The 18,117-nt window shown below is 50.8% G+C and overlaps 1 protein-coding gene across 1 annotated transcript in view; it reads left to right on the top strand.

Annotated features, from left to right (window-relative positions):
- LOC141162653 (uncharacterized) overlaps positions 1-8,959 on the top strand; it is a 94,957-nt gene extending 85,998 nt beyond the window's left edge. The window contains exon 5 of the mRNA XM_073648984.1: positions 8,823-8,959. Coding sequence (XP_073505085.1) covers positions 8,823-8,845 — 23 coding nt within the window. The 3' untranslated portion in view covers positions 8,846-8,959. The remainder of the gene's footprint in view (positions 1-8,822) is intronic.
- The last annotated feature ends 9,158 nt before the right edge of the window (positions 8,960-18,117 follow it).

Below are 18,117 nucleotides of genomic sequence, written 5' to 3'. Positions count from 1 at the left end.
ACACATAGAGGGAGTATATAAGGTGGGAACCATCTTAGATCAGGGTCAGTCAGTCTGTCAGAGTTGAGTCAGAGGAAGAGAGCAGAGGAGAAGAGCAGCTCCAAGGCCCAGAGAGAGAGAGGAGAAAGAAGGACCCAGAGGGGGGAGAAGAGAGAACTCGAAGAACCCAAGATTAGATCAGCGGGTGAAGAGTTGGCACAAGGGTACCGGATCCCAAGCTGGTGGAGGGCACTAATCCTTAGCCAGAGACCGGAGGTCGTGGGCAGGATCTGCCACGACCACCCACTAAATCCACCCGGAAGGCAAACCAAGAATAGGGTCAGGGAACCCAGAGACAAGGGTTTACCAACAAGAGGCCCGAGGGAGCCGGACTTAGGTGGATCCCTGGTGGGGAAGGCCAGAGAGAAGGAACGTCAGAAAGGGAGCTCAGGATCACGCTCCAGAATTACTTGGGAGTTGGCCGAGTCCAGGACCTGGTGGACGCAGCACGGCTCGGGCGGTCACTCAAGGCCGGAGTGACCAGCATAACAGCAGTAAGTAAAGACCCTGAACTGCACAGCCCGACTCTGAGTCTCATTACCATCCTCACTGCACCTCCACAACCACCATCCTCTACACCTGACCCCCTGAGGCTATACCCCTCCCGTTGGGGGTTATACTACCTGAGCTGCACACACATCACCAGCCTCAGCGGACCCTGCTGCAGCGGCGGCCGTATTGACCGCAATTCAACGGGTGGCGTAGTCGACATAAAAGAACATCTAGTAACATCTATAAGGACTGCCACACACTGAGCTTGACACCCTGGGCACGGACCGGGTCACCGCCACTCGGAGACTACAACCCCCATCTGATCCGGCTCCGGGTATCCCCCAAACAACACTGGCCCAGGGGGCGCGTCAACTTTGGCGTAGTCGGCAGGATTACGTGCCCGCAACAACCGGGTACTGCGTGCCTGAAGAAAAGTTCACCGTTACCTTAAAAAGAAGTCTCCCGCCGGTTCCAGAGGGTCCCCGCCAACGGACCCCATCACAGGTCGTTTCCCGCCGGTTGTCCGCCATTTGCAGCTTTTTCCCGCCATCCATGGAGTTTCTCACCACTGGGAGACGATTCCCGCCATTTCCAAAGATTTCCCGCCTTGGAAGAGCGGACGCCATTATGGGCGTGCCAGAGGGTGGCAAGAGGCCACCTCCCATCGTGGGCCAGGTCGAAGAATGGCGCCAAAAGCGGAAACCGCGCCCACCAACAGAGACTGTGATGCTGGAAGTGTCCATCAGCGTAAGAGAACTGCCCCTGGAACTGACAATCACAAAGTTGCCCCGGGACCACCTTCAATGTGGGCGGAGACAGAAGAAGAGAGCAAAGATGGGTGTCGCCTGGAGGGGTCTGGAGAGAGCGCACCCGGAGACAAGAAGTCTAGAGAGGACTCCGGAGAAGCCGTACCCGGAGATGGAGGGAGAGGCAGGCAGCACCGACCCAGTGGTCAGGAGCCTGTTGCAAGCAACAACTCCACTAGGCTTAGTGGAGATCCTAGCACAGCTCCTCCGAGACCGGGAGTGTGCACAGACCACGCTGGAGGGCCTCGCACGGAGGATGGCCCAGGTGCAGCAAGACACGCTGACGGAGTGGAGCCGTGAGATGGCCCAGCAGACCGGAACGCGTCAGCGGAGCACGCCACCCGAGACGAGGAGACAGACCGCCTCTGAGGATGGTGCAGGAGGACTGAAGGCCGGAGACGGCGCCGAGAAGGGAGCTGAACGGACGGAGGCAGGTAAAGGGGACGTCTCAACCCCGAGCCGGGAAACCGCGTGCCTGCCCCAGCTCCCCGTCGCAGAGCCCGAAGTTCCCCCTGCCGTGCCCGTCGCGGCATCGTCACCGCCGCCGGCTAGGCCTCAACCGGAAACCGCGGCCGCGACCCCTGTGACGTCACACGCCTCGACCTCGAGCGTGGCCAAGCAGGAAATACCACCGGCCTGGTCGCAAGGCCTAGTACCCCCGGGCGCCGCTATTCCAACAGCGCCCCCTACCTCCGCGGAGCCACCGGCCTGGTCGCAGGGCCGAGTAACCCAGGGCGCCGCCGTTCTTACGGTGCCCTTTGCCTTTAGGGTGCCCCAAGCCTGGTCGCAAGGCCTGGTCAACCCGGGCGCCGCTACCATCAACGCGCCCTCAACATCTAGAGTGCCGCACCTGGGTGAAAATCTATTTGCCCAGCATACGTGCCCGGATGGGCAGCCCTTTGTATGGCCCCAGGAGTACATTCAGCTGGAACTCCAGAGAGCAAGGCCCATGTGCGAGCCCCTGATTCCGGCTCCGAAGCCTGTAAAGAGGATCTCGCCCCCGCTGGAGGAGGCACAGTTTGAGTGGGACCCCATTGGAGAAGACCTCATGGGGTTCACTCAGGAGACTCGGGCGGCCGCAGCGGAGCGTGCAGAGTGCTGCCGGCAGCAGCTCGAGGTCTTCGAGAGGGAGCGGAGAGAGAGGCGGGTCCGGGAACAGCAGATGCAGATAAGAAGCGCGGAGCAGAAGAGCCGGACCAGGAGGAATCCCCGTGCAGCTCATGGTCCCCCTTCCACCGGGACTGTGATAAAATTCAACATGCAGCATGGGTGGGGCTTCATTAGAGACCATCATACCCCCGGCGACGTCTTTGTGACCCGCAGAGACGTAGAAAGCCATCTGCCGGAGGGACACAGAGGTCGTGACCTGTATGTAGGGGACGAGGTCACCTTCACCCGGCACAAGTGTGCCAAAGGACCCTACGCCCTCCATGTGCATCGCCTGACGGAAGAGGAGCTGCGGTGTGAGGAGGAGCAGGAGGACCCGGACGGGTCTGAAACTGAAACCAACCAACAAGAAAGAGCAGGAGGACGCCGTCGTTGAAGTACGGTAGACAGAGACTGTATAAAGTTGCCCGTCGGGGTACCAAGAACTGTTACTTATTTAAAATATGTTCCCCGTTGGGACAAAGTGTGAACTTATGCCCGTGTGTCCCTAGTTTCTAATACCTGGCCGAGGACTGAGAGCGGCCATACCTCCCCTTGTACATAGTTGCGCTTCTTAAAGCGCCCCCTACAGGTTTTATAGGAAACAATTTTCTTTAAGAGACTGTCGCACTTTACCCGGTCACAAGTTGCACCGTGACCGGAGGAACCAGCGACAGGAATGTTTACAAGAATGTTATTTATGAAAACGTTTTATTGCTGATATATATATGATGTTTTATATGTTTATATGTTGATGTTTATGAAAAATAATTGTATGTTTGTGGATGTTTTTATCTTTAACAGCCCGAGGACGTGCTGTGATTTACCAGGGGGGAATGTAGCACCCTGAGGATTCGGCTGCTACAGGGGTATTACACCTCAAGCCAGAGGTGTGGTATTCCACTCCCGGGTAAGGATGGAGTGTGGAACTGAGCTCAGTAGGCTGCATGCACTACATACATCCCATTTCCGGGGGACAGATCAATAGTACTCCCACTAGAGAAATGTGCAGGTACGACAGTGTCTGTCCCTGGCTGGAGTGGGAGGGGGTTGGAACATCCCAGTAGTGTAGGGGCAGATAGGGGGAGCAGTCTGGGTAGTGCTAGGAGCTCATTGGGTGCTGGTCACCTGAGCTCACACATAGAGGGAGTATATAAGGTGGTAACCATCTTAGATCAGGGTCAGTCAGTCTGTCAGAGTTGAGTCAGAGGAAGAGAGCAGAGGAGAAGAGCAGCTCCAAGGCCCAGAGAGAGAGAGGAGAAAGAAGGACCCAGAGGGGGGAGAAGAGAGAACTCCAAGAACCCAAGATTAGATCAGCGGGTGAAGAGTTGGCACAAGGGTACCGGATCCCAAGCTGGTGGAGGGCACTAATCCTTAGCCAGAGACCGGAGGTCGTGGGCAGGATCTGCCACGACCACCCACTAAATCCACCCGGAAGGCAAACCAAGAATAGGGTCAGGGAACCCAGAGACAAGGGTTTACCAACAAGAGGCCCGAGGGAGCCGGACTTAGGTGGATCCCTGGTGGGGAAGGCCAGAGAGAAGGAACGTCAGAAAGGGAGCTCAGGATCACGCTCCAGAATTACTTGGGAGTTGGCCGAGTCCAGGACCTGGTGGACGCAGCACGGCTCGGGCGGTCACTCAAGGCCGGAGTGACCAGCATAACAGCAGTAAGTAAAGACCCTGAACTGCACAGCCCGACTCTGAGTCTCATTACCATCCTCACTGCACCTCCACAACCACCATCCTCTACACCTGACCCCCTGAGGCTATACCCCTCCCGTTGAGGGTTATACTACCTGAGCTGCACACACATCACCAGCCTCAGCGGACTCTGCTGCAGCGGCGGCCGTATTGATCGCAATTCAACGGGTGGCGTAGTCGACATAAAAGAACATCTAGTAACATCTATAAGGACTGCCACACACTGAGCTTGACACCCTGGGCACGGACCGGGTCACCGCCACTCGGAGACTACAACCCCCATCTGATCCGGCTCCGGGTATCCCCCAAACAACACTGGCCCAGGGGGCGCGTCATATGCATGTAGCAGTAGACATCGTCCAGTCCGGGGCTGGATGTGTGGATTGCACCTTATATGCTAATTGCGACTATATCTGCATAGAGCAACCGCAGAGCCTGACTTGTTTCACTTGGAAATTATTTTCCTTGGAGAACACAAAGTTGGTGAGAGTTTGACACCAGTAACCTTTGGTATCTTTCCATAGCGTGGTGTTACACAACCTATCCCAGGCTTCACTTCCTTCACCTGGGGCTGCTGCCCTTTGATGTGCTCCACGTCAGGTTTTACAGATTGCCTTGCGTGGCTCAGTGATGTGATCTCCATGTTCCTACTTAAGGCGAATTAGGACACACTTGTGTTTTAGGATTGAGATTCAAGACTGGAGTTTGGTGTAGTCCACCGGCTGTGCACGCCGTGCTTAACCTGCTTTAGTTCCTGCCAACTTACACTTCATCTGTGATTCCTGAGTGTGCCATGTCCTCGTGCCCGACGTGCCATCCTGCCGGTCACTGGTTCCATGACCAAATCAATGTAACGCTGAGCTGTTAGTGTACCTGGAATGGAGATTAGAGGGGTCCGGCTACCATACACCATGCCACCCAACATTATCCACATGAAATTGGACTATGAGACAAAAGTTCAGCTACAGGTGTCCATTAACCTCATACCATCGCTTTCACAGGCTGCCAAGGTGCAGAACAGGACCATAATGGAGGCTGGAGTGAAGCTCTATCCTGTTGAGCGATGAATCCTACTTTTCTCTGTGAGACAATAGTAGTCAGGGATTCGTCTGGAGACCACATGGGCAACACCATCAAGCGGCCTTCATGAGGGAACGTCATACTGGTCTTACTTCCAGGATTATAGTGTGGGTTGGCATAATGTTCAGTAGCTGAACCCCTCTAGTCTTCATTCCAGTTGAGCAGCCTGCATGGCATAAATGTAATAACATGGCCTGCAATAACTCTGGACTTGTGGCATAATGTGGAGTAGCATAATCTACTGCAGCCAGGCCCTTATAGTCATCATTCCAGGTATACTAACAGCTCGGCGTTACAGTGATTTGCTTGTGGAACAAGTGGTGCAGCCATATTTCCAAAGTGTCCAGGAGCTGTTATTCTACACAGCAAGCCAGGCCACATTTTGCTCGTGCTTCTGTGAGCTGCCTGCTTGGCATAAATATACTACCATGGCTTCAATGTCTCCGGACTTGTCTCCATTGAGCACATTGGGGACATCATTGGTCGGTGATTACACAGGAGCTGCCAGCAGCGTCTCCAGACTTGTCTCCATCGATCACATTGAGGACATAATTGGTCGGTGATCATACAGGTGCTGCTGAAAGTGTCTCTGGGCTCGTCTCCATTGTGCACACTGGGGACGTCATTGGTCGGTGTTCACACAGGAGCAACCATCAGTGTCTCCATTGAGCACATTGGGACATCATCGGTCGGTGATTACACAGGAGCTGTCGGCAGCGTCTCTGGACTTGTCTCCATCGAGCACATCGTCAGCGTCATTGGTCAGTGATCACACAGGAGCTGCCAGCAGCGTCTCCAGACTTGTCGCCATCGTGCACATTGGGGACGTCATCGGTCAGTGATCACACAGGAGCTGCCGGCAGCATCTCCGGACTTGACTTCATCAAGCACATTGGGGACGTCATCAGTCAGTGATCATACAGGAGCTGCCACCAGCGTCTCTGGGCTTGTCTCCATCGAGCACATTGGGACGTCATCGGTCGGTGATCACACAGGAGCTGCCGGCAGCGTCTCCGGGCTTGTCTCCATCGAGCACATCGGGGACGTCATTGGTCGGTGATTACACAGGAGCTGCCAGCAGCGTCTCCGGACTTGTCTCAATTGAGCACATTGAGGACGTCATTGGTTGGTGATTACACAGGAGCTGACACCAGCGTCTCCGGACTTGTCTCTATTGAGCACAACGGGGACGTCATTGGTCGGTAATCACACAGGAGCTGCTGGCAGCATCTCTGGGCTTGTCTCCATCGAGCACATTGGGGACATCATCAGTCGGTGATCCCACAGGAGCTGCCGGCAGCGTCTCTGGACTTACCTCCATTGAGCACATTGGGGACATCATCGGTCAGTGATCACACAGGAGCTGCTGGCAATGTCTCCGGACTTGTCTCCATTGAGCACATTGAGGACGTCATTGGTTGGTGATTACACAGGAGCTGCCAGCAGCGTCTCCGGACTTGTCTCTATTGAGCACATCGGGGACGTCATTGGTCGGTAATCACACAGGAGATGCCGGCAGCATCTCCGGGCAAGTCTCCATCAAGCACATTGGGGACATCATCGGTCGGTGATCACACAGGAGCTGCCGGCAGCGTCTCTGGACTTGTCTCCATTGTGCACATTGGGGACGTCATCGGTCAGTGATCACACAGGAGCTGCCGGCAGCATCTCTGGACTTGTCTCGATCGAGCACATTGGGATCATCATCGGTCGGTGATCACACAGGAGCTGCCAGCAGCGTCTCTGGACTTGACTCTATTGAGCACATCGAGGACGTCATTGGTCGGTAATCACACAGGAGCTGCCGGCAGCGTCTCCGGGCATGTCTCCATCGAGCACATTGGGGACATCATCGGTAGGTAATCACACAGGAGCTGTCAGCAGCGTCTCCGGGCTTGTCTCCATCGAGCACATTGGGGACATCATCGGTCGGTAATCACACAGGAGCTGCTACCAGCGTATCTGGGCTTGTCTCCATCAAGCACATTGGGACGTCATCGGTCGGTGTTCACACAGGAGCTGCCAGCAGCATTTCCGGGCTAGTCTCCATCGAGCACACTGGGGACATCATCGGTCGGTGATCACACAGGAGCTGCCGGCAGCGTCTCCGGGCTTGTCTCCATCGAGCACATTGGGGACGTCATCGGTCAGTGATCACACAGGAGCTGCCGGCAGCATCTCTGGACTTGTCTCCATTGAGCACATTATGATCTTCATCGGTCGGTGATCACACAGGAGCTGCCAGCACAGTGTCTGGACTGGTCTCTATTAAGCACATCGAGGACGTCATTGGTCGGTAATCACACAGGAGCTGCCGGCAGCGTCTTCGGGCTTGTCTCCATCGAGCACATTGGGGACATCATCGGTCGGTAATCACACAGGAGCTGCCACCAGCGTCTCTGGGCTTGTCTCCATCGAGCACATTGTGACGTCATCGGTCGGTGATCACACAGGAGCTGCCGGCAGCGTCTCCGGGCTTGTCTCCATCCAGCACATCGGGGACGTCATTGGTCGGTGATTACACAGGAGCTGCCGGCAGCATCTCCGGGCTTGTCTCCATCGAGCACATTGGGGACATCATCGGTCGGTAATCACACAGGAGCTGCCACCAGCGTCTCTGGGCTTGTCTCCATCGAGCACATTGGGACGTCATCGGTCGGTGATCCCACAGGAGCTGCCGGCAGCGTCTCCGGGCTTGTCTCCATCCAGCACATCGGGGACGTCATTGGTCGGTAATCACACAGGAGCTGCCAGCAGCGTCTCTGGACTTGTCTCCATTGAGCACAATGAGGACGTCATTGGTTGGTAATTACACAGGAGCTGCCAGCAGCGTCTCCTGACTTGTCTCTATTGAGCACATCAGTGACGTCATTGGTCGGCAATCACACAGGAGCTGCCGGCAGCATCTCCGGGCTAGTCTCCATCGAGCACACTGGGGACATCATCGGTCGGTGATCACACAGGAGCTGCCGGCAGCATCTCTGGACTTGTCTCCATTGTGCACATTGAGGATGTGATCGGTCAGTGATCACACAGGAGCTGCCGGCAGCGTCTCTGGACTTGTCGCCATTGTGCACATTGGGGACCTCATCGGTCGGTGATCACACAGGAGCTGCCAGCAGCGTCTCTGGACTTGTCTCCATCGAGCACATCGGGGACGTCATCGGTCGGTGATCACACAGGAGCTGCCAGCAATGGATCCTGAAGATTTGTACATTCCGCAGCAGAACCTTCCTCAGATGACCATTAATGACCTCAGTGATAGCAGCCAAGTCCAGAGGTGCTGGGATTTCTAAATAAATTTAGATGTTTTTACATTTTGTATGTTTTTCCATAATTTTTCCATCATTATCATCTCTATAGAGACTATTATTTTAATAATTCTATGACTTTTCATATTTGGTATTGTATTTCAATGTTGAGGTGTGTATGTATAAATATCAATTAACAAAGTGAAAAGTGAATGAACAAAAGAGAATTCTAAATCAAATCACTATTTGTTGTGACCCCTTTTTGTTTCAAAACAACATCAAGTCTTCTCATCTCTTGTACGCAGGTTATGGAGGATCTCGGCAGTAGGTTCTGCTAAACATCTTGGAGACCTGACCCCAGATCTTCTGTGTATGAGGCTTGTGCGGATCCTTCTGTCTCTTCATGTGATCTCAGACAGACGGGATGAGGTGAGTAGGACTCTGGGGCCGGATCATCACCTCCAGCAATCCTCATTCTTACTGACATTGACTTGATGTTGGAGGTCATTGTCCAGCTGCAGAATAAATTCTGCAGACGCTCCTTGATAGTACAACATGATGGGTACGTTTCCATCAGTATTTCTCAGCATTGAGGATACCATTATTCCTGACTAGTGTTGAGCGATACCTTCCGATATCAGGAAATATCGTATCGGATTGGATCGGGCCGATACCCAAAAAGTATCGGATATCGCCGATTCCGATACCGGAAACCAATGCAAGTCAATGGGACACAAATATCGGAATGAAAATAAACCCTTTCTTTCCTTGTAGGTTAATTCTACATGAAGTAAAACAACTAAGAATAATGTAGAATGACATGAAAAGCCGGCAATTCATCAGCGGCATTCACCGGTACCCGACAATTTACAACAGAAAGAATAGAGCTTCACACATAGATTAGATAGATAGAAACATGTCAGTCACATATATATGAAGTACAGTGACAGTGTTGCTTACAGAACTTGTCATTTAGTGTAAAGGATTTATTTAAAAAAATAATAGTGTTTTCATGCACCGTCTCTTTAAGAAAGCCGGCCGGCAATTCAGCATCTGTACCCGACAATTTAGAATAGAAGGAATAGAGAATCACACATAGATTAGATAGATAGAAACATGTCAGTCACATATATATGAAGTACAGTGACAGTGTTGATTACTGTACTTGTCATTTAGTGTTAAAATAAAGGATTTATTTAAAAAAAAATTGGCGTGGGGTTCCCCTTAATTTTAGGCTCTAGCGGAGGTTAAGCAGACAGCTGGGGCAAATGTTTGAAGCCTGGGAAGGGGGTAATACCCACGGAGCTTCCCAGGCTACTAATATCAGCCCCCAGCTGAATACCTAGCCTTTACTAGCTATTAAAATGGGGGACCCCCCCAAAAAAATGACGTGGGGTCCCCCCTAATTTAATAGCTAGCAAAGGCTAGGCAGACAGCTGGGGGCTGATATTAATAGCCCAGGAAGGGAGCCATGAATATTGGCCCCCTCCCAGGCTAGAAACACCAGCCGTCAGCCGCCCCAGAAATGGCGCATCCATAGGATGCGCCAATTCTGGCACTTAGCCTCGCTCTTCCACGCTGCCCTGGTGCGGTGGCAGGGGGTAATAGGGTTGGGGTTGATGTCAGCTTATAATGCCAGCTGACATCAAGCCCAGGTTAGTAATGGAGAGGCGTCTATAAGACACCCCCATTACTAACCCCATAGTCAAAGTTAAAAGAAAACACAAACACCCAGAGTAAAGTCCTTTAATTGAAATAAAGACACAATTCTTTATTGTTCTAAATTAAACCATACTTACCATCACGCCCATTCCAGCTGAAGCCAACGATCTCCTGCAATAAAAGAAAAATAATAAAGCAACCTCATCCTTACCTTTCGATGGTTCCCAGGACAGCTCCAGCTCTGCTACATCGAGATGACAGGCTGGACCGCAGCAGAAAGCTGCCATCCAGCCTGTCATCCCGCAGACACTGAGAAGCGCAGGCATGCTTGCGCTCCTCAGTGTCTCTCTGTGACGTCATCCAGATGAGCCGAGTTCATGTCCAATGAACTCAGCTCACCTCATGCACGTCACTGACAGCGTGGGAAAATTCTCACGCTGAAGTGCTGAGTGCAGGAGAATTTTCCCACGCTGTCAGTGACGTACATGAAGTGAGCGGAGTTCATTGGACATGACCTCGGCTCATCTGGATGCCGTCACAGCCAGACACTGAGGAGTGGAAGTATGCCTGCGCTTCTCAGTGTCTGCGGGATGACAGGCTGGATGGCAGCGTTCTGCTGCGGTCCAGCCTGTCATCTCGATGTAGCAGAGCTGAAGCTGTCGTGGGAGCCATGGAAAGGTAAGGATGAGGTTGCTTTATTATTTTACTTTTATTGCAGGAGATCGTTGGCTTCAGCTGGAATGGGCGTGGTGGTAAGTATGGTTTAATTTAGAACAATAAAGAATTGTGTGTTTATTTCAATTAAAGGACTTTTTTCTGGGTGTTGTGTTTTTTTAAATACTTTACTAGAAATTCATGGTGGTCATGTCTAATATTGGCGTGACCCCATGAATTTTGGGCTTAGGGCCAGCTGATAATGCCAAGCTGGCCTTAACCCCTTTATTACCCAGTGAGCCACCGCACCAGGGCCCTGGATGAGTTGGGTACAGCGCCAGAAGATGGCGCTTCTATGAACGCGCCATTTTCTGGGGCGGCTGCGGACTGCAATTTGCAGCGGGGGTGGCCCAGAAAGCTTGGGTCTCCCTGCGCTGCGGATTCCAGCCCCCAGCTGCCTAGTTGTATCTGGCTGGGCACAAAAATAGGGCGAAGCGCCACACATTTTTTTTTTTAATTATTTCATGAAATTCATGGAATAATTAAGAAAAAAAGGGCTTCCCTATATTGTTGTGTCCAACCAGGTACAAATAGGCAGCTGGTGGTTGGGGGCAGCCCATTCCTGCCTGCTGTACCTGGCTGGACACAAATATAGTGCGAAGCCCCACGTCAATTTTTTTTTAATTATTTCATGAAATAATTTTTTTAAAAAAGGGCTTCCCTATATTGTTGTGTCCGGCCAGGTACAAATAGGCAGCTGGTGGTTGGGGGCAGCCTGTTCCTGCCTGCTGTACCTGGCTGGACACAAATATAGGGCGAAGCCCCACGTCAATTTTTTTTAAAATAAGTCCTTTATTTTAACACTAAATGACATTTGAGGAGTTAATAAAGATGCAGTCCCTAAATTATTATTTATTTTTTAATTAATTTTTCCCAAAACTTTTGACGTGGGCTTCGCCATATTTTTGTATGCCAGCCAGGTACAGCATCCAGCTTCTATGAACGCGCCATTTTCCGGGGTGGCTGCGGACTGCAATTTTCAGCGGGGGGAGGGGGGGGGGGCAGAAAGCTTGGGTCTCCCTGCGCTGCAGATTCCAGCCCCCAGCTGCCTAGTTGTACCTGGCTGGACACAAAAATAGGGAGAAGCTTCACGTATTTTTTTTTTTTAATTATTTCATGAAATTCATGAAATAATTAAGAAAAAAAGGGCTTCCCTATATTGTTGTGTCCAACCAGGTACAAATAGGCAGCTGGTGGTTGGGGGCAGCCCGTTCCTGCCTGCTGTACCTGGCTGGACACAAATATAGTGCGAAGCCCCACGTCAATTTTTTTTAAATCATTTCAGGAAATTCATGAAATAATTTAAAAAAATTGATGTGGGGCTTCGCCCTATATTTGTGTCCAGTCAGGTACAGCAGGCAGGAACGGGCTGCCCCCAACCACCAGCTGCCTATTTGTACCTAGCCGGACACAACAATATAGGGAAGCCCTTTTTTTCTGAATTATTCCATGAATTTCATGAATTTAAAAAAAAAAAAACGTGGAGCTTCGCCCTATTTTTGTGTCCAGCCAGGTACAACTAGGCAGCTGGGGGCTGGAATCTGCAGCGCAGGGAGGCCCAAGCTTTCTGGGCCCCACCCGCTGCAAATTGCAGTCCGCAGCCGCCCCGGAAAATGGCGCGTTCATAGAAGCGCCATCTTCTGGCGCTGTACCCAACTCATCCAGGGCCCTGATGCGGTGGCTCACTGGGTAATAAAGGGGTTAAGGCCAGCTTGGCATTATCAGCTGGCCCTAAGCCCGAAATTCATGGGGTCACGCCAATATTAGACATGACCACCATGAATTTCTAGTAAAGTATTTAAAAAAAACACAAACACCCAGAAAAAAGTCCTTTAATTGAAATAAACACACAATTCTTTATTGTTCTAAATTAAACCATACTTACCATCACGCCCATTCCAGCTGAAGCCAACGATCTCCTGCAATAAAAGAAAAATAATAAAGCAACCTCATCCTTACCTTTCCATGGCTCCCACGACGGCTCCAGCTCTGCTACATCGAGATGACAGGCTGGACCGCAGCAGAACGCTGCCATCCAGCCTGTCATCCCGCAGACACTGAGAAGCGCAGGCATACTTCCACTCCTCAGTGTCTGGCTGTGACGGCATCCAGATGAGCCGACAATGAACTCGGCTCACCTCATGTACGTCACTGACAGCGTGGGAGAATTCTCCTGCACTCAGCGCTTCAGCGTGAGAATTTTCCCACGCTGTCAGTGACGTGCATGAGGTGAGGTCATGTCCCATGAACTCGGCGCACCTCATGCACGTCACTGACAGCGTGGGAGAATTCTCACGCTGAAGCGCTGAGTGCAGGAGAATTTTCCCACGCTGTCAGTGACGTGCATGAGGTGAGCTGAGTTCATTGGACATGACCTCGGCTCATCTGGATGACGTCACAGAAAGACACTGAGGAGCGCAAGCATGCCTGCGCTTCTCAGTGTCCGCGGGATGACAGGCTGGATGGCAGCGTTCTGCTGCGGTCCAGCCTGTCATCTCGATGTAGCAGAGCTGAAGCTGTCCTGGGAACCATGGAAAGGTAAGGATGAGGTTGCTTTATTATTTTACTTTTATTGCAGGAGATCGTTGGCTTCAGCTGGAATGGGTGTGGCGGTAAGTATGGTTTAATTTAGAACAATAAAGAATTGTGTCTTTATTTCAATTAAAGGACTTTTTTCTGGGTGTTTGTGTTTTTTTTAAATACTTTACTAGAAATTCATGGCGGTCATGTCTAATATTGGCGTGACCCCATGAATTTCGGGCTTAGGGCCAGCGGATAATGCCAAGCTGGCCTTAACCCCTTTATTACCCAGTGAGCCACCGCACCAGGGCCCTGGATGAGTTGGGTACAGCGCCAGAAGATGGCGCTTCTATGAACGCGCCATTTTCCGGGGCGGCTGCGGACTGCAATTTGCAGCGGGTGGGACCCAGAAAGCTTGGGTCTCCCTGCGCTGCAGATTCCAGCCCCCAGCTGCCTAGTTGTACCTGGCTGGACACAAAAATAGGGCGAAGCGCCACACATTTTTTTTTTTAATTATTTCATGAAATTCATGGAATAATTAAGAAAAAAAGGGCTTCCCTATATTGTTGTGTCCGGCTAGGTACAAATAGGCAGCTGGTGGTTGGGGGCAGCCCGTTCCTGCCTGCTGTACCTGGCTGGACACAATTATAGGGCGAAGCCCCACATAATTTTTTTTTAATTATTTCATGAATTTCCTGAAATAATTAAAAAAAAATTGACGTGGGGCTTCACACTATATTTGTGTCCAGCCAGGTACAGCAGGCAGGAACGGGCTGCCCCCAACCACCAGCTGCCTATTTGTACCTAGCCGGACACAACAATATAGGGAAGCCCTTTTTTTCTTAATTATTCCATGAATTTCATGAAATAATTAAAAAAAAAAAAACGTGGAGCTTCTCCCTATTTTTGTGTCCAGCCAGGTACAACTAGGCAGCTGGGGGATGGAATCTGCAGCGCAGGGAGGCCCAAGCTTTTTGCCCTCCCCCCCCCCCCGCTGAAAATTGCAGTCCGCGGCCGCCCCGGAAAATGGCGCGTTCATAGAAGCTGGATGCTGTACCTGGCTGGCATACAAAAATATGGCGAAGCCCACGTCAAAAGTTTTGGGAAAAATTTATTAAAAAATAAATAATAATTTAGGGACTGCATCTTTATTAAGTCCTCAAATGTCATTTAGTGTTAAAATAAAGGATTTATTTAAAAAAAAAATGGCGTGGGATCCCCCATAATTTTAGTCTCTAGCGGAGGTTAAGCAGACGGCTGGGGCAGATGTTTGAAGCCTGGGAAGGGGGTAAAACCCACGGAGCTTCCCAGGCTACTAATATCAGCCCCCAGCTGAATACCTAGCCTTTACTAGCTATTAAAATGGGGGACCCCCCAAAAAAAAATGACGTGGGGTCCCCTCTATTTTAATAGCTAGCAAAGGCTAGGCAGACAGCTGGGGGCTGATATTAATAGCTCAGGAAGGGTGCCATGAATATTGGCCCCCTCCCAGGCTAGAAACACCAGCCGTCAGCCGCCCCAGAAATGGCGCATCCATAGGATGCGCCAATTCTGGCACTTAGCCTCGCTCTTCCACGCTGCCCTGGTGCGGTGGCAGGGGGTAATAGTGGTGGGGTTCATGTCAGCGCCAGCTGCCATGAAGCCCAGGTTAGTAATGATGGCCGTCTATATGACACCCCCATTACTAACCTACAAAGTGTTAAAAAGAAAAAACACACTACACCCAGAAAAAAATAATTTATTTGAAATAAAACACCATTTTATTTAATTCTTAGTTTACTAAAAAAAAAATAGTTACCTGTCCACGTTCCTGCGCTGATCTCCCATGCACAGCTGTCACATCTGGAGATGGTGACAGCTGTGCATGGCTGCTGTAAGCTCACGCTGCCGGGAACACGTCCGCTCCCGGCAGCGGGAGCCACTGACTGAGGTCACCGGAGTGCATTCAGGCAGCGCAGCTCCGGAGACCTCCTTTACGGCAGTGCTGTACCGTGGGAATTTCTCACGATACAGCAGTGCCGTAAAGGAGCTAACCGGAGCAGCGCTGCCTGAACTCCGGTGAACCCTTACGGCCCCGTCATTCTAGCGGCGGCAGCGGTTCAGAGCGGTCACATTCTATGTGGCTGCTCTGAACTGGAGATCATCGTGGGACACTCGTGGACTACTACGGAGGGGTAAGGATAAGGTTGTGGTTTATTATTTTATATTTTATTACAGGAGATCGATGGCTTCGGGGAATTAGGTGTCTTGGTGAGTATAGGTGTAGTTTTTTATTTTTTACTTTATTTTAGGTGGCGATCGGCGGGGACAGGTAATGTATGAACTAATTTCTTTTAGGTAACCACTGGCCACCAATGACATGTATTTAACATTTATTGGGGACACAGTAGGGCAATTTAAATAGCAGGATCAGGCTGATGGGAACTACTGCTCCCATCGAGCTGATCCTGCTGGCAGGAGTGGACGGGGGACAGACATAGGCCGATGGGAGTAGTAGTGTCACATCGGCCTATGTCTGCCCGCACACACACCCGCACACACACACCCGCACACACACACCCGCACACACACACCCCGCACACACACACACCCCGCACACACACACACCCCGCACACACACACACACACACCCCGCACACACACCCGCACACACAACCCGCACACACTAATCATGACGGGTCTGGGAGGTGAGGCTGACCTGTGCGGCCGTGGGAAAGTTCATGTGAGTTCATGCAGTGAAGCATGAACTCACATGAACCCTCTGAGGGCACCGCGGCGACTTCAAATGAACAGCTGATCGGCATCACCTGATACCTCAGCTGTTCATTTGAAATAACCGGCGGGAAAGCGCAGCACAGAACGGGAAAGCCGGCGGTGAAGTCTTTTCACTGCCGGCTTCCCCGCCCGGGTCCTTCGCTCCTTGGTGCTGCGCTCCCCGCCCGGTCCTAATTTACGATTGGGATTGGAGGTGGCGAGGGGAGCGGAGGATCGGGGTGGGAGGCTGCGGGGAAGCAGTATGGGGCTGCGTGATTGTTTAAAAGCCAGCGGCTTTTTACCGCGCGCCGGCTTTTAAACAATCAGGAGAATTCTCCCACGCTGGGATGGCATTCTGATGACAAGCTGGATCGCAGCTGAGCGCTGCCATCCAGCTTGTCATCCTTCAGAGACACTGCAGAGCGCAGGCATTATGGGAACTTCCGATTCCGGTATTCGATATTATAAAAGTATCGGAATTAAGTATCGGAATTCCGATACAGTGAATATCGGCCGATACCCGATATTTCAGTATCGGAATGCTCAACACTATTCCTGACTAAATACCTAACTACATCTGCTGAAATGCAGCCACAAATAGCAGGACCCTCCACCGTGCGTCACTGCTCCTGAAGACCCTCATTAGTGCGCCATCATATTCCACAGAGCTTTGCAGACATCTTTATCACTGTCCCTATTGGGGCTCACAATCTAAATTCCCTATCAGTATGCCTTTGGAGTGTCAGTCTCAATTTTTTTTGCCTATGACATGTAAACAAACGGTAAAACCTTTAGTACCTGCAAGTAGCGATTAATCAGCCTTCCAAATTAAATGCCTCCAATAGACAATTACATATATAGCATTTAGCATTCCGGCTATCTTTGTAGTGGGAAGATGAATGAAGGATAAGACAAATAAGGCCCTCAGAAGTCCTGATTTCTTTACTAGTGAGAGATATTTATAATACCAAACGTTCTGTAAGACCACTTTGGTGGAAAGCCAAACATTGTCTCCGAGAGTGTTGTTGGGAACAGGTCAACAGTGTAGCAGCACTCTTCTTTGCTTTAGCTGCAGCCAAGAAAGTTTGCACCTCAGTCCAGATGTTATGAATGCCCTAAGGAACACTATTCACAGAAATAGACTTTTAGATGCAATTGGCTGGGGAAGACGAGGTTTTCGGCCATAAACTGGAACAATTGGAGACTTCCCAAAACACTTTGAAAACTGAATTCTTGTGGGAAAATTTGCTCCCAAAAAAAGCATATCTGGCCAATTATCTTGGGAGTTGGGGAAAATGTGTAAATAATGCTCCAAGGACTGACTGATTCTCTCATTTTGCCTATTACTTTGGGGGTAAGAAGCTGAGGAGAAGACAAAGGAGACCTTTAAGTTCTCGAAAAACACAAGACCATCGAGCTTGATGTGGATTCATCCCATCGGCTTACTGAAAATATTACAGATTTTTGTGGCCAGTATGGATGGTCACTGATGTTGGGCCTTTCAAGTAGATATCACCATTCCTCAAGGGAAAAAGGCTACTTTTATGGCTAAGAGCTCATGGTCATCGATGTACTAACGTAGTTCTGCTGGAGAGCATTTCTTAAGAGACGAATCCACAGAGCTGATTTTTGATTCCAGAGGAATTTTTTGAGAGAACTACTCCTACACCAATAACAGAGGCATCCACTTCAAAGAACAGTCGGTTGACATCATGATGGTGTTGGACACGAAAGAAAAATTAGGTTTCAGTTCTTGGAAGGCTTGAGTAGAAGAATGTGATCAGTTCTGGGAATTAGGACGCTTCCGAGTTAGGGCTATAAGAAGTGCAATCACTTGAGAGTAGTTTTTAATGAACGGCAGTAATAATTTGTAAAGGAACTTCTGTCAGCTTTGAGACCAACAGGTTGTGGGCAACCCAAAATAGCGGAAAATATAATAGATTCTTCTTT

The sequence above is a fragment of the Phyllobates terribilis genome, unplaced genomic scaffold (genome assembly GCF_046119375.1).
Source record: "Phyllobates terribilis strain yellow unplaced genomic scaffold, ASM4611937v1 Scaffold_9__5_contigs__length_417890890, whole genome shotgun sequence".
NCBI lineage: Eukaryota > Metazoa > Chordata > Amphibia > Anura > Dendrobatidae > Phyllobates > Phyllobates terribilis.
Note: the sequence above shows the minus strand (reverse complement) of the source record. Positions and strands in the feature narration are given on the sequence as shown.